At 36.7% G+C, this 17058-nt stretch overlaps 1 protein-coding gene and 1 long non-coding RNA gene across 19 annotated transcripts in view; one reads left to right on the top strand and one right to left on the bottom strand.

The window, feature by feature from the left end:
* RUFY3 (RUN and FYVE domain containing 3) overlaps positions 1-17058 on the bottom strand; it is a 72273-nt gene that overhangs the window by 14383 nt on the left and 40832 nt on the right. For 17 of the 18 annotated variants that reach the window (XM_049093042.1, XM_049093045.1, XM_049093043.1 and 14 more), the window contains 10 exons: positions 15168-15341; positions 14254-14371; positions 13319-13420; positions 11755-11878; positions 9828-9889; positions 8553-8618; positions 6872-6941; positions 4306-4398; positions 2705-2788; positions 591-758 (listed from right to left, as the gene is read on the bottom strand). In XM_049093042.1, the coding sequence (XP_048948999.1) occupies positions 591-758; positions 2705-2788; positions 4306-4398; positions 6872-6941; positions 8553-8618; positions 9828-9889; positions 11755-11878; positions 13319-13420; positions 14254-14371; positions 15168-15341 (1061 nt within the window). Of the gene's footprint in view, positions 1-590; positions 759-2704; positions 2791-4305; positions 4399-6871; positions 6942-8552; positions 8619-9827; positions 9890-11754; positions 11879-13318; positions 13421-14253; positions 14372-15167; positions 15342-17058 lie in introns of all 18 variants that reach the window. The other variant, XM_049093039.1, reaches the window with a different exon arrangement.
* On the top strand, positions 10163-15225 carry LOC112652256 (uncharacterized). The gene is made up of 3 exons (XR_003131314.3): positions 10163-10746; positions 12214-12243; positions 15112-15225. It is a non-coding gene; the product is annotated as an uncharacterized LOC112652256 (long non-coding RNA).

Here is a 17058-nt window from a genome sequence, read left to right as displayed (position 1 = left end):
CTTTTCCCACTAAAATTTGAAAAGTAGCCATAGCTTTCCAGAACAGCAACACAGAATCCTATGATGGTCTGACTTCTTCTTTTTTTTTTTTTTTTTATCTTTTTTTGTTTGTTTGTTTTCCAGATTCTTTTTTTTTTTTAATTTATTTTTTATTGGTGTTCAATTTACTAACATACAGAATAACCCCCAGTGCCCGTCACCCATTCACTCCCACCGCCCGCCCTCCTCCCCTTCTACCACCCCTAGTTCGTTTCCCAGAGTTAGGAGTCTTTACGTTCTGTCTCCCTTTCTGATATTTCCCACACATTTCTTCTCCCTTCCCTTATATTCCCTTTCACTATTATTTATATTCCCCAAATGAATGAGAACATATAATGTTTGTCCTTCTCCGACTGACTTACTTCACTCAGCTTCTCCGAATGACTTACTTCACTCAGCTGGTCTGACTTCTTAAGTGGTTTGTAGGCAGCTAGCCTCAAAATGAGATGTGACTTTTCCCTCTAGTATGTAAAGTGTGATTCTAGAGAACAAGAGGGGCAGAGGGAACCCTGGGAGTTTAGAGCTAGTGAGCCTATTCCTTATTCCCCTACCTGCAGTTTAAAGGCAAGTTCATGCTTGAGAGCCCTGAGATCATCCAGCTGCTGTCGCAGAGACACCAGGGCGTCCTGCTTCTCACAGACATCCTTCTCCAGCATCTTCATAGCCAATTCCATCTCCTGTCTCATGCTGATCTGGATCTCCAGTTCTTTTTCGACATCCTGCCCCCAAAAGTAAATAAATTGCTTATTCTCTTTCCTCAACTAAGTACAAACTATGAAATTCCACAGGAAAAGGTGTAAATTCCAAAACTCTCAGGACTGAATATTTTGGCAAAATAGGTACAAGCTATCATTCAATGCAAGGATATTAACAAGAATAGTAATTAGGATAATTATAAAAATATAAAAATATTTACTCAATAATTTACAAACCTGAAAAACTTAGTAGGCCAGAGATAGTCCTATTTAATATGTCTAAAATACACACACATTTGAGGCACTTCATTACAGTAAGATAACCGGTGTCATGTCTTATTATAGAATGTATATAGAGTACTACAGTAGCCAGCATACAATGAAGCACTTGCAAGTCTCTTCAATTTGGATGTTGTTGACATATTCAAGAGCCCAAGGAACCCAAAAGATACTCTGGGTCCCCAGGGTAAACATCTCAGTAAGTGGGAATGATCGATATGGCTAACTGAATTTTTATATTAACTTAACATGAAACCACTTTTTGGTTCAACTATTTTTAATGCAACATTATTTGGATGATCAAAGATACAAAGATCTGAGGTTCTTCTGTATCCATGCTATGTCTAGGGCTTATCTAGGACCTACTTGCTTGGCTTCCTTCCCTTCTGAACAACCATGTACCTTATTGTGACAAAAGGCTGTGGAAAATTTTGTGTAAGATTTTTAAGTCCCATGTGTCACTTAATTGAGGTATTCCTCTGTGTACAGGTAGCATGATTAAATGATATTGCTTCTTAAAATGCAGACATGTATTATTTCTAGGATCTTATAGAAAGTATTTTGAGATCTAATCCATAAACACATAGGAGAAAGATGCTAATTATTTCAAGGACGTTAAAATTATATTGCCGCTTTCTCAGAACATCTGAAATTCTATTCTGGAGACTTAGTTGGTGATCATTTTGAGTATAAACTAAATCACCTTTATATTCAGGCTTCTCCCTGTTTTCAGAGACACTATTGGTTGTGGGAGATTCTTTTGTTTGTCATACCATCCAAATTGCAGGAGGAGTTAATTTACCAAACACCAGGGATGTTTCAGAATACTAAAACTTGGATAAAATCTATCACAGGAATATTATTCATTATTATACATTTACACACACACTGCCCCCTCCAAAGAGACACATCACAATCTTTGCAGAGTAAGGACTGAAGTAGGAGTGAGGATCACAAAGTTTAAAAGAGTAGGTTCCATACACCTACACCTAATGTTCTTGTAACACAAACTATAAAAGAAAAAAAAAAATTAGCAAAATCCTGTTGGCTATTGAGAATACTCAGAAAATGGACTGGGAAAGCATTTTAGGGCATATGGGTTAAAAGGAGTGAGAAACATACACCTAAAACTAATGTAACACTGTGTCTGAACAATACTCAAAGAAAATTAACTAAAAAAAGAAAAAAGAAGTCTTAGAAGCAACTAAAGTTATCATTGTAAGAGTTACAGAAGGCCTCTGTATGCACAACAATCTCTTTAGCAAATATTATGATATGGAAAAAAATCCATGCTAATAAGACTTAGCTAAGAGGGCTTCCTAGATGCCATTTTAGTTGAATCACATAATTAAAAACTTTCTACAGTTTTCCAATATGCAAAATCCACTATGTTAATCAATAAGCTGCTAGCCTTTCCTATGGAAGAAGTTCCTTGATTAAGGATGTTTTATGCAAGTAATGTCCAGTAAAGGTAAAAATCAACCATATGAAAGTTTGTCTTTATGGCTAATTATATTCACAATAAATATACTCAAAATTTAAAAAAGGAAGAGTGAGAAACAGTTTCTTAGATCTAAAAAAAATCTGCTGAACCACTACTAATTTTCCTGAGCCTGGTCTGTAAGATCAAACCTCTAAGTGGGCCTTTATGTTTAATGGGTTCCTGAACTACAGAACATAAGTGAAGTTACCAGTCGCAATTGTGTCTCCTCCTTTAAATGCTTTCTGGCTTCACTCAGTGCTTGCCCTTCTGAAGTTCTGTCCTGCTTAGGACCCTTAAAAAGAAAAATAAAATAGTACATATTTTTAAGGTTTTAAAAAAAATCTATACATAGCACTGCTGTTTACTACGGGAAAATGATTATATTTAATTAAACAGGTATAACAATGAATAAAGACAACAAAGAAACTGAAGCAGCTTAGTAAATAAAAAATTATCAGCAGAATTGGGTTTCTTGCCATTTTGTTTAAAGCCCTAAGACAGGTTACCAAATCAAGGGGAAGAAGTCTTAAAAGTCATCTTCTAAAAACAAAGTAGCATTCACTGTAAAATAGAATTAGACCAAAGGTTCAAATAGTCTATTCCTTCTCCATAGATCTCACATTTGGAGTCTTCAGCCACCCAGAGAGATCACTGCTTGAAATAAGTAGGTCACCAGAAAATTCTTCTGAGCAGTCACAGTGGTTTTCACAAAGTCCACACATTAAACACATTACTCATAGAAAACTACTTTAGTCCCCACTCAGAGCCTCGCTTAGTCCCCACTCAGAGCCTCACTGCTTACTCTTTTTTATTCATTCATTCATTCATTCATTCATTCATTCAGAGAGAGAGAGAGAGAGAGAGGCGGAGACCCAGGCAGAGGGAGAAGCAGGCTCCATGCAGGGACCCCAACGTGGGACTTGATCCCGGGTCTCCAGGATCACACCCCGGGCTGCAGGTGGCGCTAAACCACTGCGCCACCGGGGCTGCCCTTGCTGCTTACTCTTTAGGAACAACTTTAATAACTATGGATAAATGTGGATTCCTAGGTCACAGAAGGTTAGAAGCATGCAGATAGAAAGGAGTGGGGAGACCCCAATACAAATAGCAGTGAGAAACAAGAGATGCCAGTGAGATCATTAAAGCAGAGATAAAGCACCCAGAGCAATCTGGAAACATTTAAGTATAGGTGCTAGAAGCTCTATCAATTGCAGCAGCGTCATCATAAGTTAGCATGGAATTGTCGATGTTGATAATTAGGATCTTCAGTCATCATAATAGGCTAATGATGTGTTAAATTATATACTCTACCTAAGGCTGCTTAAGACTGTGCAGTACATAAAAGGTTTGCAAAAAATCTGTGTAGACATATACAACAAGTTTGATACTTTAAGAGATTAAGTTATCTAGAAAACTCATTACGTGGTAACTTCCCCTGGTACCAGATAAACACTTCTTACAAAGCAGTAACATGGTCTGAAAACAGTGGTATATTTAATATAATAAATTTAACACTTAAATATAGTACAAATCATTAGTATATAACAGTAAGAAATTGAGTGAGAACAGTTCTTGAAATCTCTCAATAGAGGTGGTGGGGAAGCCAAGGCACATCTGTAGGCGGGGCCTCAGGCCTGCAATAACCTCCATCATTACCCGATTCTGCATGGAGTCTCAGTAAAAACAGTGTGCTTGGTAGGTGCAAGTGCTTGCTGCTTTCAAACAGTCCTCTAGAGTAGAGGCTCCCCTCCCCCTGCTCACACATTAACACACTCTCTGGGAATATTTTATAAATCCAGTAAGGTTAACCTTCCGATTGGATTCCAATATGTAGGAACTTTCCTCTTTAACTCGTTCCATTTCTTCTTGTAAGGTAATAATCCTGTTGTTTGCAACTGCAAGCTGTGGAAAAACAAATTTAAAAAATAATCTTTTATCTTTCTTTTTAAACAGAGAGTAAGATAATTCATGATCCGCTGGTGGGACATAATTTTCAGGCTTGAATATTCTTAGATGGAGAGAAGGTTATCTTTAACCAAACCACATAAAAATATATCAGGAAATGTATTTTTAAACTAGGTATATAAAAATAAAAAATACCTCCTATTGCTGCTTTTTGTGTAAACTCTTTTCAGCACCAAAATGTTAACTTAAAGATTGTTTACCTCAACAGTGTTCTCATGGGTAACTTCTATTTAGTTACAATACCTATTTCTAAAATGTTTAATAAAGAGGTCACCTCAGGCCTTGAAACTCATCTTACAAACCCTACGTAAGATTTTTGGTAGATGATTTTTAAAAGTGAAAAAATGGAACTCCAAAGTTCTCACTCTAAAAGATGCCATTAAGTACTGAAATTGAACAAAGTCATTTCAGCACCTAGAAAGGTAAGGTAATGTTATTAACAGTTTACTGTTCAGAGGGCACATTTATATCTGCATTCCACAGGATGGAAGAGTAAAATGGAAACATTTGTTCCTCTTCCGCACCTGCTAAACTTGATTCCCCACAGAGAAGATGGAAGAGCCTGAGTGAGCATAGGAAAGGCACTCAGTAGGCTCCTCTTGGCCAGGCTAGTCTCCCTTAACATGATCTCCTCACTAGCAGTGGGCACAGGTTCTGTTTGGTTCCTGTTCTAAGTGCGTAAGTGCAGAGGAGCCAGGGCTCATGCATGCTTCCCAAAGGCAGGTCTGGAAGCCCATATATACCTCTCTGCTCCATGGGCCTAACAAGACATAAAAAAAGTTAACTCTGGGCAAGTGGGCCTGCTTCCTAGATCCAGAGGTATCTTCAAAGAGGTTCTCCCAAGACCTTAACATCAGAGAGAGGATTAGGAAATTACGGCTGTACATCCAAGCGGGGCTTCTAATTCAGCTTTACCAATAATAAAGTGGATATTTATCTATCTTCATCTATTTAATTCTACTCATTTTATCACACCAGTTCAGAACTCAGGAGAGGAAAGGAGGGTTTTTGTTTTTTACCGGCCCTCTTAAATCCAAAATGGATGGAAATGGGAAAAGATAGATCTGATTTGCCTTATCTGTTCTTTATAAAGCCTATGCACAGGGCTTACCTGTCTCTAAAAATTCAAAGTTTAAAGGAAATAAATGTTACTGGCAAAATAAGTACATGAATGAATAAATTAATATTGCTAATAAAATAAATCTAGGTCAGGAGGAAAAGTCTTGTGACTGAGGGAATAAAATTAATGACTATATTTACTGGCTGCTTATGGTATATCAAGCATTGGCCTGAGTCTTTATGTATGATCATTTAATTCACCCAAAATCTTACTATTATTTTATCATTCCCATTTTACAGAGAAGACCAAGAAATAGAGGCTTAAGTTATTGGCCAGGATTAGAAAGTTAGCAAGTGCCAGAGCTGGGTGGGACATGAACCCAAGGAGCCTCGCTCTAGAGACCATGCTTCACTGCTGGGCCATATTGCCTCAATAGAGTAACTCACAGCAGAATCACAGTACAAAATGTCTAATCAGATTATTTCAAAAGCTTTGTAGGGTGAAATTCTAAGGATCATTTCCATTAAGTTTTAATATAATTTAAGAATTTATATTGAAAAGTGAGGTCCACAGAGCTGAGTAATAAGGAAGGTGTTTTAAAGTTGTAACAATGGAAATGTTCTGAAGAAAACTCTAAACAGCATCCTCTTGACTACTGCTTGAATTTGGTTTTATATAAACCAAATTTATGCCATGGTATATAAGAGGATATACTGATATTTCCTATAATAAGAAATCAGTAAGATAGGGAAGATATAGTTAAGATAAAGTCTTTGCCACCTGGAAAATTTAAGATTTTTCATAGAAACCTCTAATGCGATTGAAGAAAAAAATTTGTAGTTTTGCCACTGACGAGTTAAAATATTTCTTTATTAATCAGAAGCAAAACATGAGGTTAATTTTTATTCTTACTTTGGGGGATTTTCCAAGAGTTTTCACATATATATTCTTCTGTGATCTTCAGAGTAACTATGAGGCTGAAAGGAGAAGTATAAACACCCTCTTCTGCCAGGAAGGGAACTGGGCCTCTTGGGAGGTCAAGTGAGTTATGTGCTCAGAAGCACATGACTTGTAAGCAGCATGACAGGCAAGCAGGGACTGCCGGCCTTCTGACCAGTACTAAGTTATCTACACTATCTCCTTGGGGTCAAGGAGAAAATAAGGCCCATGAGTGTGGGAGCTTGCTTATCTGGCACACATAAATCAACGCACACATAAATCTTTGTCTAGTTCTGGCACAAAAGCAGTCCTCAAATGTTTACTGAATGAACAAATGATGAGTATCAAGAGATATGCTTCCACTAATGCACATTATTAAGTTGTATGTCAAAGAATTTCCAAAACACTTACCTCCTCTGTCAGTTTAGTGTTGGATTTTTCTAATGCGTCCACTTTTGCCTGAAGATTGTTTACCGTAGCACTATCAAGAGAAGAAAAAACACGATGATTTCTCTTGAAAAAATAGAACATCCTGTACTTCCCAGGTAAACATCCATCACAGGTATTATCCATCATCAAATGTCCACAATTCATGATGGACTTGCAGGCTCTGAGACAGTTCACAGTAGCTACGGATCCTACCTATTTTACTCTTGGTACTAAAGTCTGTATTTAATAAGCACTTGTTGGATAAAATAAAAGAGCTGATGCACTGCACAGTCAACTTTAAAGACTACTTATTTAATAACAAGCTATCTGAAGAAGTGCTTGCCATACACTAAAAACTTTTCTGAATTATTTTATTTGCATTATTTCATTTATTCTTTTCAACAACCCTATGTGTTGAAAAGAATAAATGAGGCCCTGAGCCAAAGGCAGACATTCAACTACTGAGCCCAGGAATCACAATTATTTGAAATTTTTGATGAAAATTTAATGTTTTATTTTCTTATAATCAAGAACTTGAAAAGGGGTGAAAGTAAGTAATGAATCGAGATTAAGGCAATAGGACCCGAAGACCAGGTCATGAAAGTCAACACAAGACTCCAAGAAAGTCCACAGAATGCTTATTATAAATTTAAGGCTTAAAGTTTCTTTCTCTTTTGTTTTTCTCAAGTATTCTTCTACTGAACCCCTATTCACTTTTAGGAATAATATTTTAAAAATTCTAAATACAGAAAGAAAGCACATCTCCTTGAAGAAGTTTCAGAAAATACAGGTAAGTAAAAGGAAGTAATACAAAACACCCAAATACAGATAAAGAAACTAAGACATGAAAATAGTAACTGTCATGTTTCTAGTTCACTAGCAAATGTAAGTGTACTTTTACTTGACTAACACCCCCATAATTCACTGTAGTCATTATTAGTTCTTTGTCTCCAAAGAAAATATACTTAAATTATTCTTGGATTTTCTAGCTGAAACCAAGACTACTCAAAATTTATACTGCTACCAGTATACTCATATTATAGTTCTTACTTAAATTATCTTTATAAGAGAATTATAAACAAAATAAGAGTTACTGGATATATAAATTTTTCTGAATTATTCAACAGTCATTAGCATAACAAGAACATCAATGTACTTGAGAATACCGATAGACTATTTCATGTTCTGGACAGTTCTGAAAAATACTTAGTATTTGGTAAATTAATGGTAGTGATGGTGAAGAAAGGGTAAGTTAATATTATCAATTCAATGTATAAATGAAAAATGCAAGGGACCAACATGATACAATTCATCTAAAGGTACTAAGGCAATGAGTGGTTTGCCCAAGATCAGTCTTAAAATATGAACCAAGAGGGCTGCCACTTTCAACTGTGTATGTCACATGTTTAAGAATTCTTAACTGAATATACTTATTTAATCACTAGCTATTAATTACATACTAATCTTATACTGCCTTTCACTAAAAGTGCCCAAATTGTTAAATGACATTTATTGAGTGCCTAGCTCAGTGCCTGGCAGGCAGGAATTCTATGTATTTTTGTTGAGTATCGACTGCCTGAATTTAATCCTCATGGCTCATGAGTTTATTCTTCCTTTCCTTCATAACAAAATCCCCAGTAAAGTAAAAGTATTTATTCTTTACTTTAGATGTCTGTTGAGTTCTTCTACATAGTTCTTCTGATCCAGAATTGCAGTAATCTGGCCATCTCTAGGGTGGAAGGCAGAGTTGGGGGGGTTAAAATAGAAATAAAATAATAAGATTAGAAGTCCCAAGAGCTCCCCTTCCTCAATCTTTTTATATAATAAAGGAAAATTGTGCCACAGATACACTGAACCAGAAGACAGACCTGATATATAATGCTCCTAATAAGAAAGACACATTTAAAAAATGAAACAAAAAATTCCCCATATTAATAAAGCCTTTGTTATAGCTTGCATACCTTAGTAACTTAGGTTAAGGGTGTAACATTATAATCTATCAGAGGCATTTAAAAAATAAAAATTTTCTTGTCACAAATGAGACACTTTTTAGTTTTGCCATTACTACTTATAACAACAATTTTCCATTTATCATGGGAATTGAATTAAACTGATTTTGGTATAATAACATTTGTTCCCAGATGTTATTTATTTGCTTTTCCATGCTAATTTTATTTCAAAGTGAATGGTATAAAAACTTTCATAAAGATCAAGTGTTTATTATTACATGAGAAAATAAGAGTGGAAACAGGAGGTTCACTTCTGGAACCAACTAATTTATAACAGGCAAGTTAAAGAACCAGACTTTTCAAATAAAGTAAGATCAAGGCCACACACCTCTACTGCTACACTTAAAGAACAAATGACATAGTATTGGCTCAATGTCCAAAGTTAAGAACTTCAGATTAATTGTGCTTTGAACTGCTAAATTTACAAAGAGTATCAGGTACATTCTGATGTCTAATTTCTAAGGACTGTATGGACATTTTAACAACTTTTTTGAAATAACTTTAGATTTACAAGAGTTGAAACACTAGTACAGAGCTCCCACAGACTCTTCACTCCATTACCCTTAATGTCAACATTTTACATAAACCACAGTACATGTTTAATATTTCAAATTTTAAGAAAACTGAAAATGCAATCCTCCTGGATTAAGAGGACCATGTTTTCAAACACTACTTCAAAAGATGGAACACCGAATTCCTTTATAAACCCTTTCATTTCGTAAGCCCTTAAACTTCACAGTAGGAAAATCACTTAACTAAAACCTCTTTTAGGGCTTAACAGGCACAACTGTCAGATCTTTTTGGCAAGACTATTAAAACTATGTTATCATAAATTCTTTCAGCAATTCTGTTAAAGCACTACTGTTATAAACTTTAAATGCTATCAAAGAAAATTAAAGAAAAAAACAACTTAATTTTCCCATACATACCCTTCACTACCTTTACTGCTGTTCCCATCCTTGAGATACATTGAAAAATCTATAACTCCAACCTACAGAGAGAATTTTCAGAATTTAATGTAAATCAGATACTTTTTCCAAGGCATAATACAATGTCTCTTTCTGGGCACTCAAAACAATAATAAAGTCATGGCAGTTATTTGAAATTTATTTTTATTATTCTTATTTTTAATCAATCAATTAATTAATTAAGTTAGTTTTCAGGTTTATTTATTTATTTATGATAGACATAGAAAGAGAGAGAGAGAGAGAGAGAGGCAGAGACACCGGAGGAGGGAGAAGCAGGCTCCATGCTGGGAGCCCGACGTGGGACTCAATCCCGGGACTCCAGGATTGCGCCCTGGGCCAAAGGAGGGCACTAAACCGCTGAGCCACCCAGGGATCCCCCTATTTTTATTATTTTTAATTAAAAAAAAAGATTTTACTTATTTATTCATGAGAGACACAGAGAGGCAGAGACAGAGGCATAGGGAGAAGCAGGCTCCCCACTGGGAGGCTGATGCAGGACTCAATCCAGAACTCCAGAATCAGGCCCTGAGCCAACGGCAGACATTCAACTACTGAGCCCAGGAATCACAATTATTTGAAATTTTTGATGAAAATTTAATGTTTTATTTTCTTATAATCAAGAACTTGAAAAGGGGTGAAAGTAAGTAATGAATCGAGATTAAGGCAATAGGACCCGAAGACCAGGTCATGAAAGTCAACACAAGACTCCAAGAAAGTCCACAGAATGCTTATTATAAATTTAAGGCTTAAAGTTTCTTTCTCTTTTGTTTTTCTCAAGTATTCTTCTACTGAACCGCTATTCACTTTTAGGAATAATATTTTAAAAATTCTAAATACAGAAAGAAAGCATATCTCCTTGAAGAAGTTTCAGAAAATACAGGTAAGTAAAAGGAAGTAATACAAAACACCCATTGTCCCAACACTCAGACAGGACCACTGTAACATTTTGTAATTATTCTTCCAAACTTTCACTGATGTACTATATCTAAATTTTTCAGGACTGCTATATTATTATCATCATTCAGCTTATTTCTTTTTTAAAATCCAGGTTAAAATATCATACTTCCTTTTCCATTTTCTCAGAGAAAAAGTAACAGAAATTTGCTGTAGTATTTCAAAGAGAAGGGGTGAGAAAGAGAGTGAAAATGACTTTACCTATTGAGCAATTAATATGTGCCAGGCTCTGTACCAGGTACATCACATGTACTTTTTTATTCCACACCATAATTCTATGAAATAGAGATACTCTTTTTTTTTTTTTTCTGTCCCTGTAGTATAGCTAAGAAGTGTGAAGCATCAAAAAACTAATGACAAAATTAATTCAGCAAGAAAATAAAGAAGGAGAATCTGAACCTAAAGAGTGGCTTCAGTCTGTATTTTTTTTAAAAGATTTTATTTATTCATGAGAGACACACAGAGAGAGGCAGAGACACAGGCAGAGGGAGAACCAGGCTCCCTCCCCGCAAGGAGCCTGATGCAGGGACTCGATCTCAGGACCCTGGGATCACGCCCTGAGCCAAAGGCAGAGACACTCAGCCACTGAGCCTCCCAGGCGTCCCTTCAGTCTGTATTTGTAACTACCATGCTTGTATATATATTTTAGCTTGTGTGTGTGGGCGGGGGGTTGGGGGGAAGGTATTTTAGCCTGTACAAAATATTTTAAACAGGGACCACGTCAAGACAATAATTCTGTAAAACTTTCATAATACATAAGTGAGTCAACTTCGAAGGAAAAACCAGTTGTTTACATTTACATCAAAAGTTTTAAAAATCCTACTAGTGACTCACAGAATTTCCCTTAATTTGGTTGGTATAATCTGATCAATCCAAATTCTGAGATAGCAGAACTCAGAGTTACACACTTGGTAACTGAGCATCTTTTGCATACCTGAGAGTCCAAGTCTTCTCCTTTCATACAAAAATTGGCATCAATGACATTCAGACCCACCAAGAGACCAGCAATTATGGCTCCTTCTTCTTCCATCATGAGGGCATTGGGTTCATAGAATTCACTGTAAGAGAAATCCATGGAATACCAATAATAAAACCTCAAGAATCCAATGATGTAATCTTGAGACAAGCAGAAAATTCTGGCCTCATAGTTAAATATGGATACTATGATAACAGTAAAAAAGTTAAAAAAAAAAAAAAAAGTATGGGCTTGGATAGTTTGTTTTAGATAACAGGTACATGACTAGACTCTAGCTTTCCAGCTGAAAGAAAAGTGATCAGAATGAGATTTTCACTGAAATGATTACCTATGCTTTCCCCATATATTTGTATTTAAGATGCAAGGCATAATTTTTCGATCTTTAATGGGTCTTTAAAAAATTATTTTGTTTTTCAGAATTTGCCTCAGAGATCTGCTTAGTTATAGGTAAGTGTGTCCTGATACCACACTGTTATTTTAATTTGCAATTACATGATAGCTAGTGAACTTGTGTGTATGTTTACATATAAAAGACTTATTTATTTATTTGAGAGAGACAGGGTGTGTGCATGCAGGTGGAGAGAGGGGCAGAGGGAAAAGGAGAGAAATCCTCAAGCAGACTCCCTGCTGAGCACGGAACCTGAGGCAGGGCTTCATCCCCTGACCCTGAGACCACCACCTGAGCTGAAACCAACGGTCTGACACTTAATCAACTGAGCCACCAGGCGCTCCTATATCAATTTTTAAAGTAAAACACCCAATGTGGGGCTGAACTCATGACTGGGAGATCAAGAGTTGCATGCTCTGCTGACTGAACCAGCCAGCTACCCCCCTTTTCATGTTTACTAGCCATTTTGATTTTCTCTTGTGAAATGCCTGTTCAAATCTGTTATCTACTCTTACATTTACTCATCTGTCTTTTTCTTACTGGCCTGAAGAAGTTCTTCACATACCCTGAATATGCATTTGTTGAATATTACAAATATCTCCTTTCACTCCCTGGGTTGCCTTTTAATCTTGTGTCTTTTGATGAATGAAGTTCTTCATTTTAATGTAGACCAATGTATCCATTTTTTTCCTTTAAAGGTAGAACTTTTTATGTCTTGTTCAAGAAATTTTTGTCTACCTCATATATTCTTCTAAAAGTTTTACTGTTTTCTTTTTCCCATTTGTATCTATAATCCATCTGGAAATTTGTGTATGCTATTTTAAAATTTAATGTTATATGTCAACTTCCTGTCTTACTGAGTGTAAGTACATGCTAAGGTGTCAAAAGCCTTTCTTGTTTTTTGGGGGGGATAACATTTTGGCCTGTCCCGTATATATGCCACAGTGACAGACTGAACATATGTAACAAACATCTATTCTTGATGAGGTGTGGGAGAAGATATTAGTTGAACTACATGAAATTGCCATGAACCAACTGTTTTTGATCTGTAGCAATTTCAAATTTATATACGATTCAACCTTGTACAATAGGAACATAGCAAGAAAAGAACAAAGTTTAACAAGATGTTCATACCTGAGAAGTTCCTTCTTATTGATCAAAGCTTTCATATATTCTGAGAGTTTCTTTTGCATCAATGCCAAACGAAGCCAGGCTCTTCCTCTGCCTACTGGTGTCCTACAGAAACACAGGAACCAAAGAACTAAAAGTAGCAGAGATAGGGGCCATCGTGGCACAGATTCACTTTCTCTTGCTCATAGTGCCCAGTATAACATGCACAGGGAGGTGCTCCTTACAACCTCCTTCACGACATTCCCATGCGAGGAACTCTGGGGGCTGGCTGGGATGAGGGCGCTAGTGGGACTGGTGGTGTGTTAGCAATTCGCCTTCTGAAGAATTAATTATTGACTGAGACTGCAGTTTGATGGCAAAACCCCTGGGACACCCAACTGAAATGTTCTGGCACATGAACACTGGTTAATCCTATAAACTTAGGGTGGATCATGTAAGCACCCAAATACTAGTAATGTGGACACAGGCCATTGAGGGCTCCATCAAAGTTAGAGCAGTCTACTTTGGGAGGAGGATTACTACTCTTTTTTGAGTTCTGAGTCCCCGTGTCAGTTCCTGAGGTTCACTTGACAACTGTTTTAATCTTGACTCTCAAACAGCATTGAACACATTCTTTTTCTTAGTCATGTCTAGCATTCTCTCTCCTTAGATCGAATTTCTTGACATTCTGATCCCACAAGTGAAAAAAATAAGACAATGTTTCGTCTCTTAACATGAATACGAACCTCTTTTAAATTCAAAATAATTATCTCTCACAGGCATTAATTCTCTTAATATTTTATATAAGCAGTTCTCTGGCAACAGCGCCTGTTCATAAATAAGAGTATGCTTTTTGGATTGCTAGAAAATAAATTATTATGGTCATTGTTATCTTTTGTCTTCAAGGAGATAGTTAATATTAAGAATATTTCCCTAAGAGAATTCAACCCTAAACTTACTTAAGTCCTGGAAGATCTTTAACACTTGCTGTTATCTCGGCAGCTTCTGGAACGAGCTTTTCTACCAATTCTAGAGGCCCCCAGAAGGATTTATTTTGTCCAAGAAAAGTTTTCTTTGCTAAGGTGATAAAAACAGAATAGTGTTTTAATATTCTTTACAGCATAAACATTCCCTCAACACACCAACACATACATACACTTCTCTCTCAGATGTTCAATCCTTTTTTTCAGGGAACTAGTCCTGGGTTATCAGAAGCTCTAAAACTATTCATGCATTCAGAACACACAATACTTTGTGACAATCAAAAAATCTCCCACTTCCCGAGACTGTTCTTCCTCTTTCAGGAAGAATTTATAACAAGCCCTATGATATAATAAAACATCCTAAGAATATAGTACTTAAAGCTACGTGGCATTAGTGAAGAAAATGGTCCAATGGAACAGAATATGTAATCCAGAAGCAGGCTCTTATATACTGAGGAGGGAGAAGGGAAGGAAGCAATAAGACCAGGTCTGGCCCTGAAAAGCTTACGGTTAAATGGAAGAACACAAAAGCAAGAATCAGGGAATCTGAGTTCTAGCACTTGTTCTACCCATTCACTGTGTGACCTTGGACAAGTTACCTCCCATTCCACACCTGTTTCCACCTGCCAAACAGAAAGGCCATATTGGACTAGTGATGTCTGTTCCAGCTCTAGCATTTAGTGATCTGTTTTGTAAGCCCTGAATGTCCTTTAATTCAACCATACCCCTGTCCCCATATAGGGTGCATTCCAATAGATTAGTATTATTCAAGTCTCTTATTCTTGGGCTCCATAATGAACGGTTTTTTTTTTTTTTTTTTTTTTTTTTTTTGAGCATGTATTGCCAGAATACAGCTGTGTGCACATTTGCAATCTGGGGCCATGGCTCACCCTTCAAGCCGTGTTTCAGGCAGTGCTCCATCACCACGAAGAACTGCTGGAGAGGTGCGTAGTCTGAGTCCAGAGTTCTCCCCAGGTTTAGAGCAGATTCAATCAAGCCCTTGATACTCAGCTTGGCCATATTCATTAGGTTCATGCGTTCGTTAGCCATGAGATAATTAGGATCTATAGCCAAAGAGGGAGAGGATGGACCATGGTTACTGGAAACAGCACATTTAAAAATTTAGCATGTCACTGTGTTGACATTAGCATCGAAAGCACAAAAGCAATGCTGTGTGGGACTGTTGGTCTCTTGGCAGCAATGAAGACGGTGGTGCCAAAGTATACTCTTAGGTTTTATATTCTCTGCCAGGTACTCGCTGTTAAAAAAAAAAAAAAAAAAAAAAAAAAAAGATGCCAGTTTCCCTTAGGAATATTCTTGATGCAAGTGAGATTACTTATTTTTATCAAATTTCAAGCCTTGAGTACAGTCTTAATATTCTCACCACCACCTCTGCTACCACCTTAACTTGAGTGTCCATCATAAGCTCACTATTGTCCAACCTTCACACTAGTCTCTGAAATTCCACCCTGGCCCTGACACTCATTCTCTACAGGGTGTGAAGTGCTCTAAAAATTAAAGCCAATGTAGAAAAAAAAAAAAAAAAAAAAAGTACTTAAACTTTGTTCCAAATATACTATTTACATTATTAGCATTACTATTTATGTTAATTACACTATTTAAACTAAGCATTATTAAATAAACTAAAAATAATTAGCATTAGCTTCCAAATTTTTAAGACTTAGCGTACAGTGTGACAAATTATTTGAGAAGAGGGACTAAGTACCACATAGAACTCAGAACAACCCAGGCTCTCACTACCTTCACCTATTGGTGCCTACCCTGTGCCAGGTACTGTGGGCTGCTTCTGACAGGTACGGTTTCAATCCCTCCTTACAGCAGGTGGCAAGACAGTTAGTGATAGTGTCAACTTAGGAATGCAGCTTAAGAGTGTAAAGCTGGTCCCCTGAGCACAGCCAGTAAGAGATAACAAAGCTAGAGTCTAAACCCTGACTCTCTGACTCCAAAACCCATGTTCTTGACCACTATAATCCACTTGCAAATGAACCCATAACTCCAGTTGAATATTTATCCTTCCCTCTTGTTGGTCGTTCTTTTTTTTAAGATTTTATTTATTTATTTTTTCATGAGACACACACACACACACACACACACACACACACACACACACACAGAGGCAGAGACACAGGCAGAGGGAGAAGCAGGCTCCATGCAGGGAGCCCGATGCGGGACTCGATCCCGGGTCTCCAGGATCACGCCCTTAGCCAATGGCAGACGCTAAACCGCTGAGCCACCCAGGGATCCCCTTGTTGGTCGTTCTTTTACATGACTATCTTATTTAATTCTTGTGACTCTATCATTAAGTATTGTCCCTTCTTTTAGGGTGGTAAAGAAAGCCCATAAGAGTTTACAGCCCAAGGCCAACCAGTTCATAACTGGCAGAATTACACCTAGACCTGACACGAGAGCTAATGCATCCTCCCAAACATCAAATATATTATATTCTTTAAAAACTAGAAAAGGCCTAGAGATCTATGAACTATTTTAACTCTTCTTAGGTTGACAAAAAATACTAAAAAACCCATGCTCCACAAAACAAAAAAGCTACAACATAAAACAGATTATTTTATTCAAAATGTCCCTAATTTTCTTCATACAATTGTTTTCATTTGTATCTGCTTTCACAATTAAATAAGGGCAATCAAATGCCAAATTCTAAGCTAATCTTCTTCATTAAATTTAAGGACTTGTAGATTTATAATTCCAACTTATAAATCTGGGTTTGTTCTCTGAGGTAATACTTTGAGAGAAATATTTTAT

The sequence above is a fragment of the Canis lupus genome, chromosome 13 (genome assembly GCF_003254725.2).
Source record: "Canis lupus dingo isolate Sandy chromosome 13, ASM325472v2, whole genome shotgun sequence".
Classification (NCBI taxonomy): Eukaryota; Metazoa; Chordata; class Mammalia; order Carnivora; family Canidae; genus Canis; species Canis lupus.
Note: the sequence above shows the minus strand (reverse complement) of the source record. Positions and strands in the feature narration are given on the sequence as shown.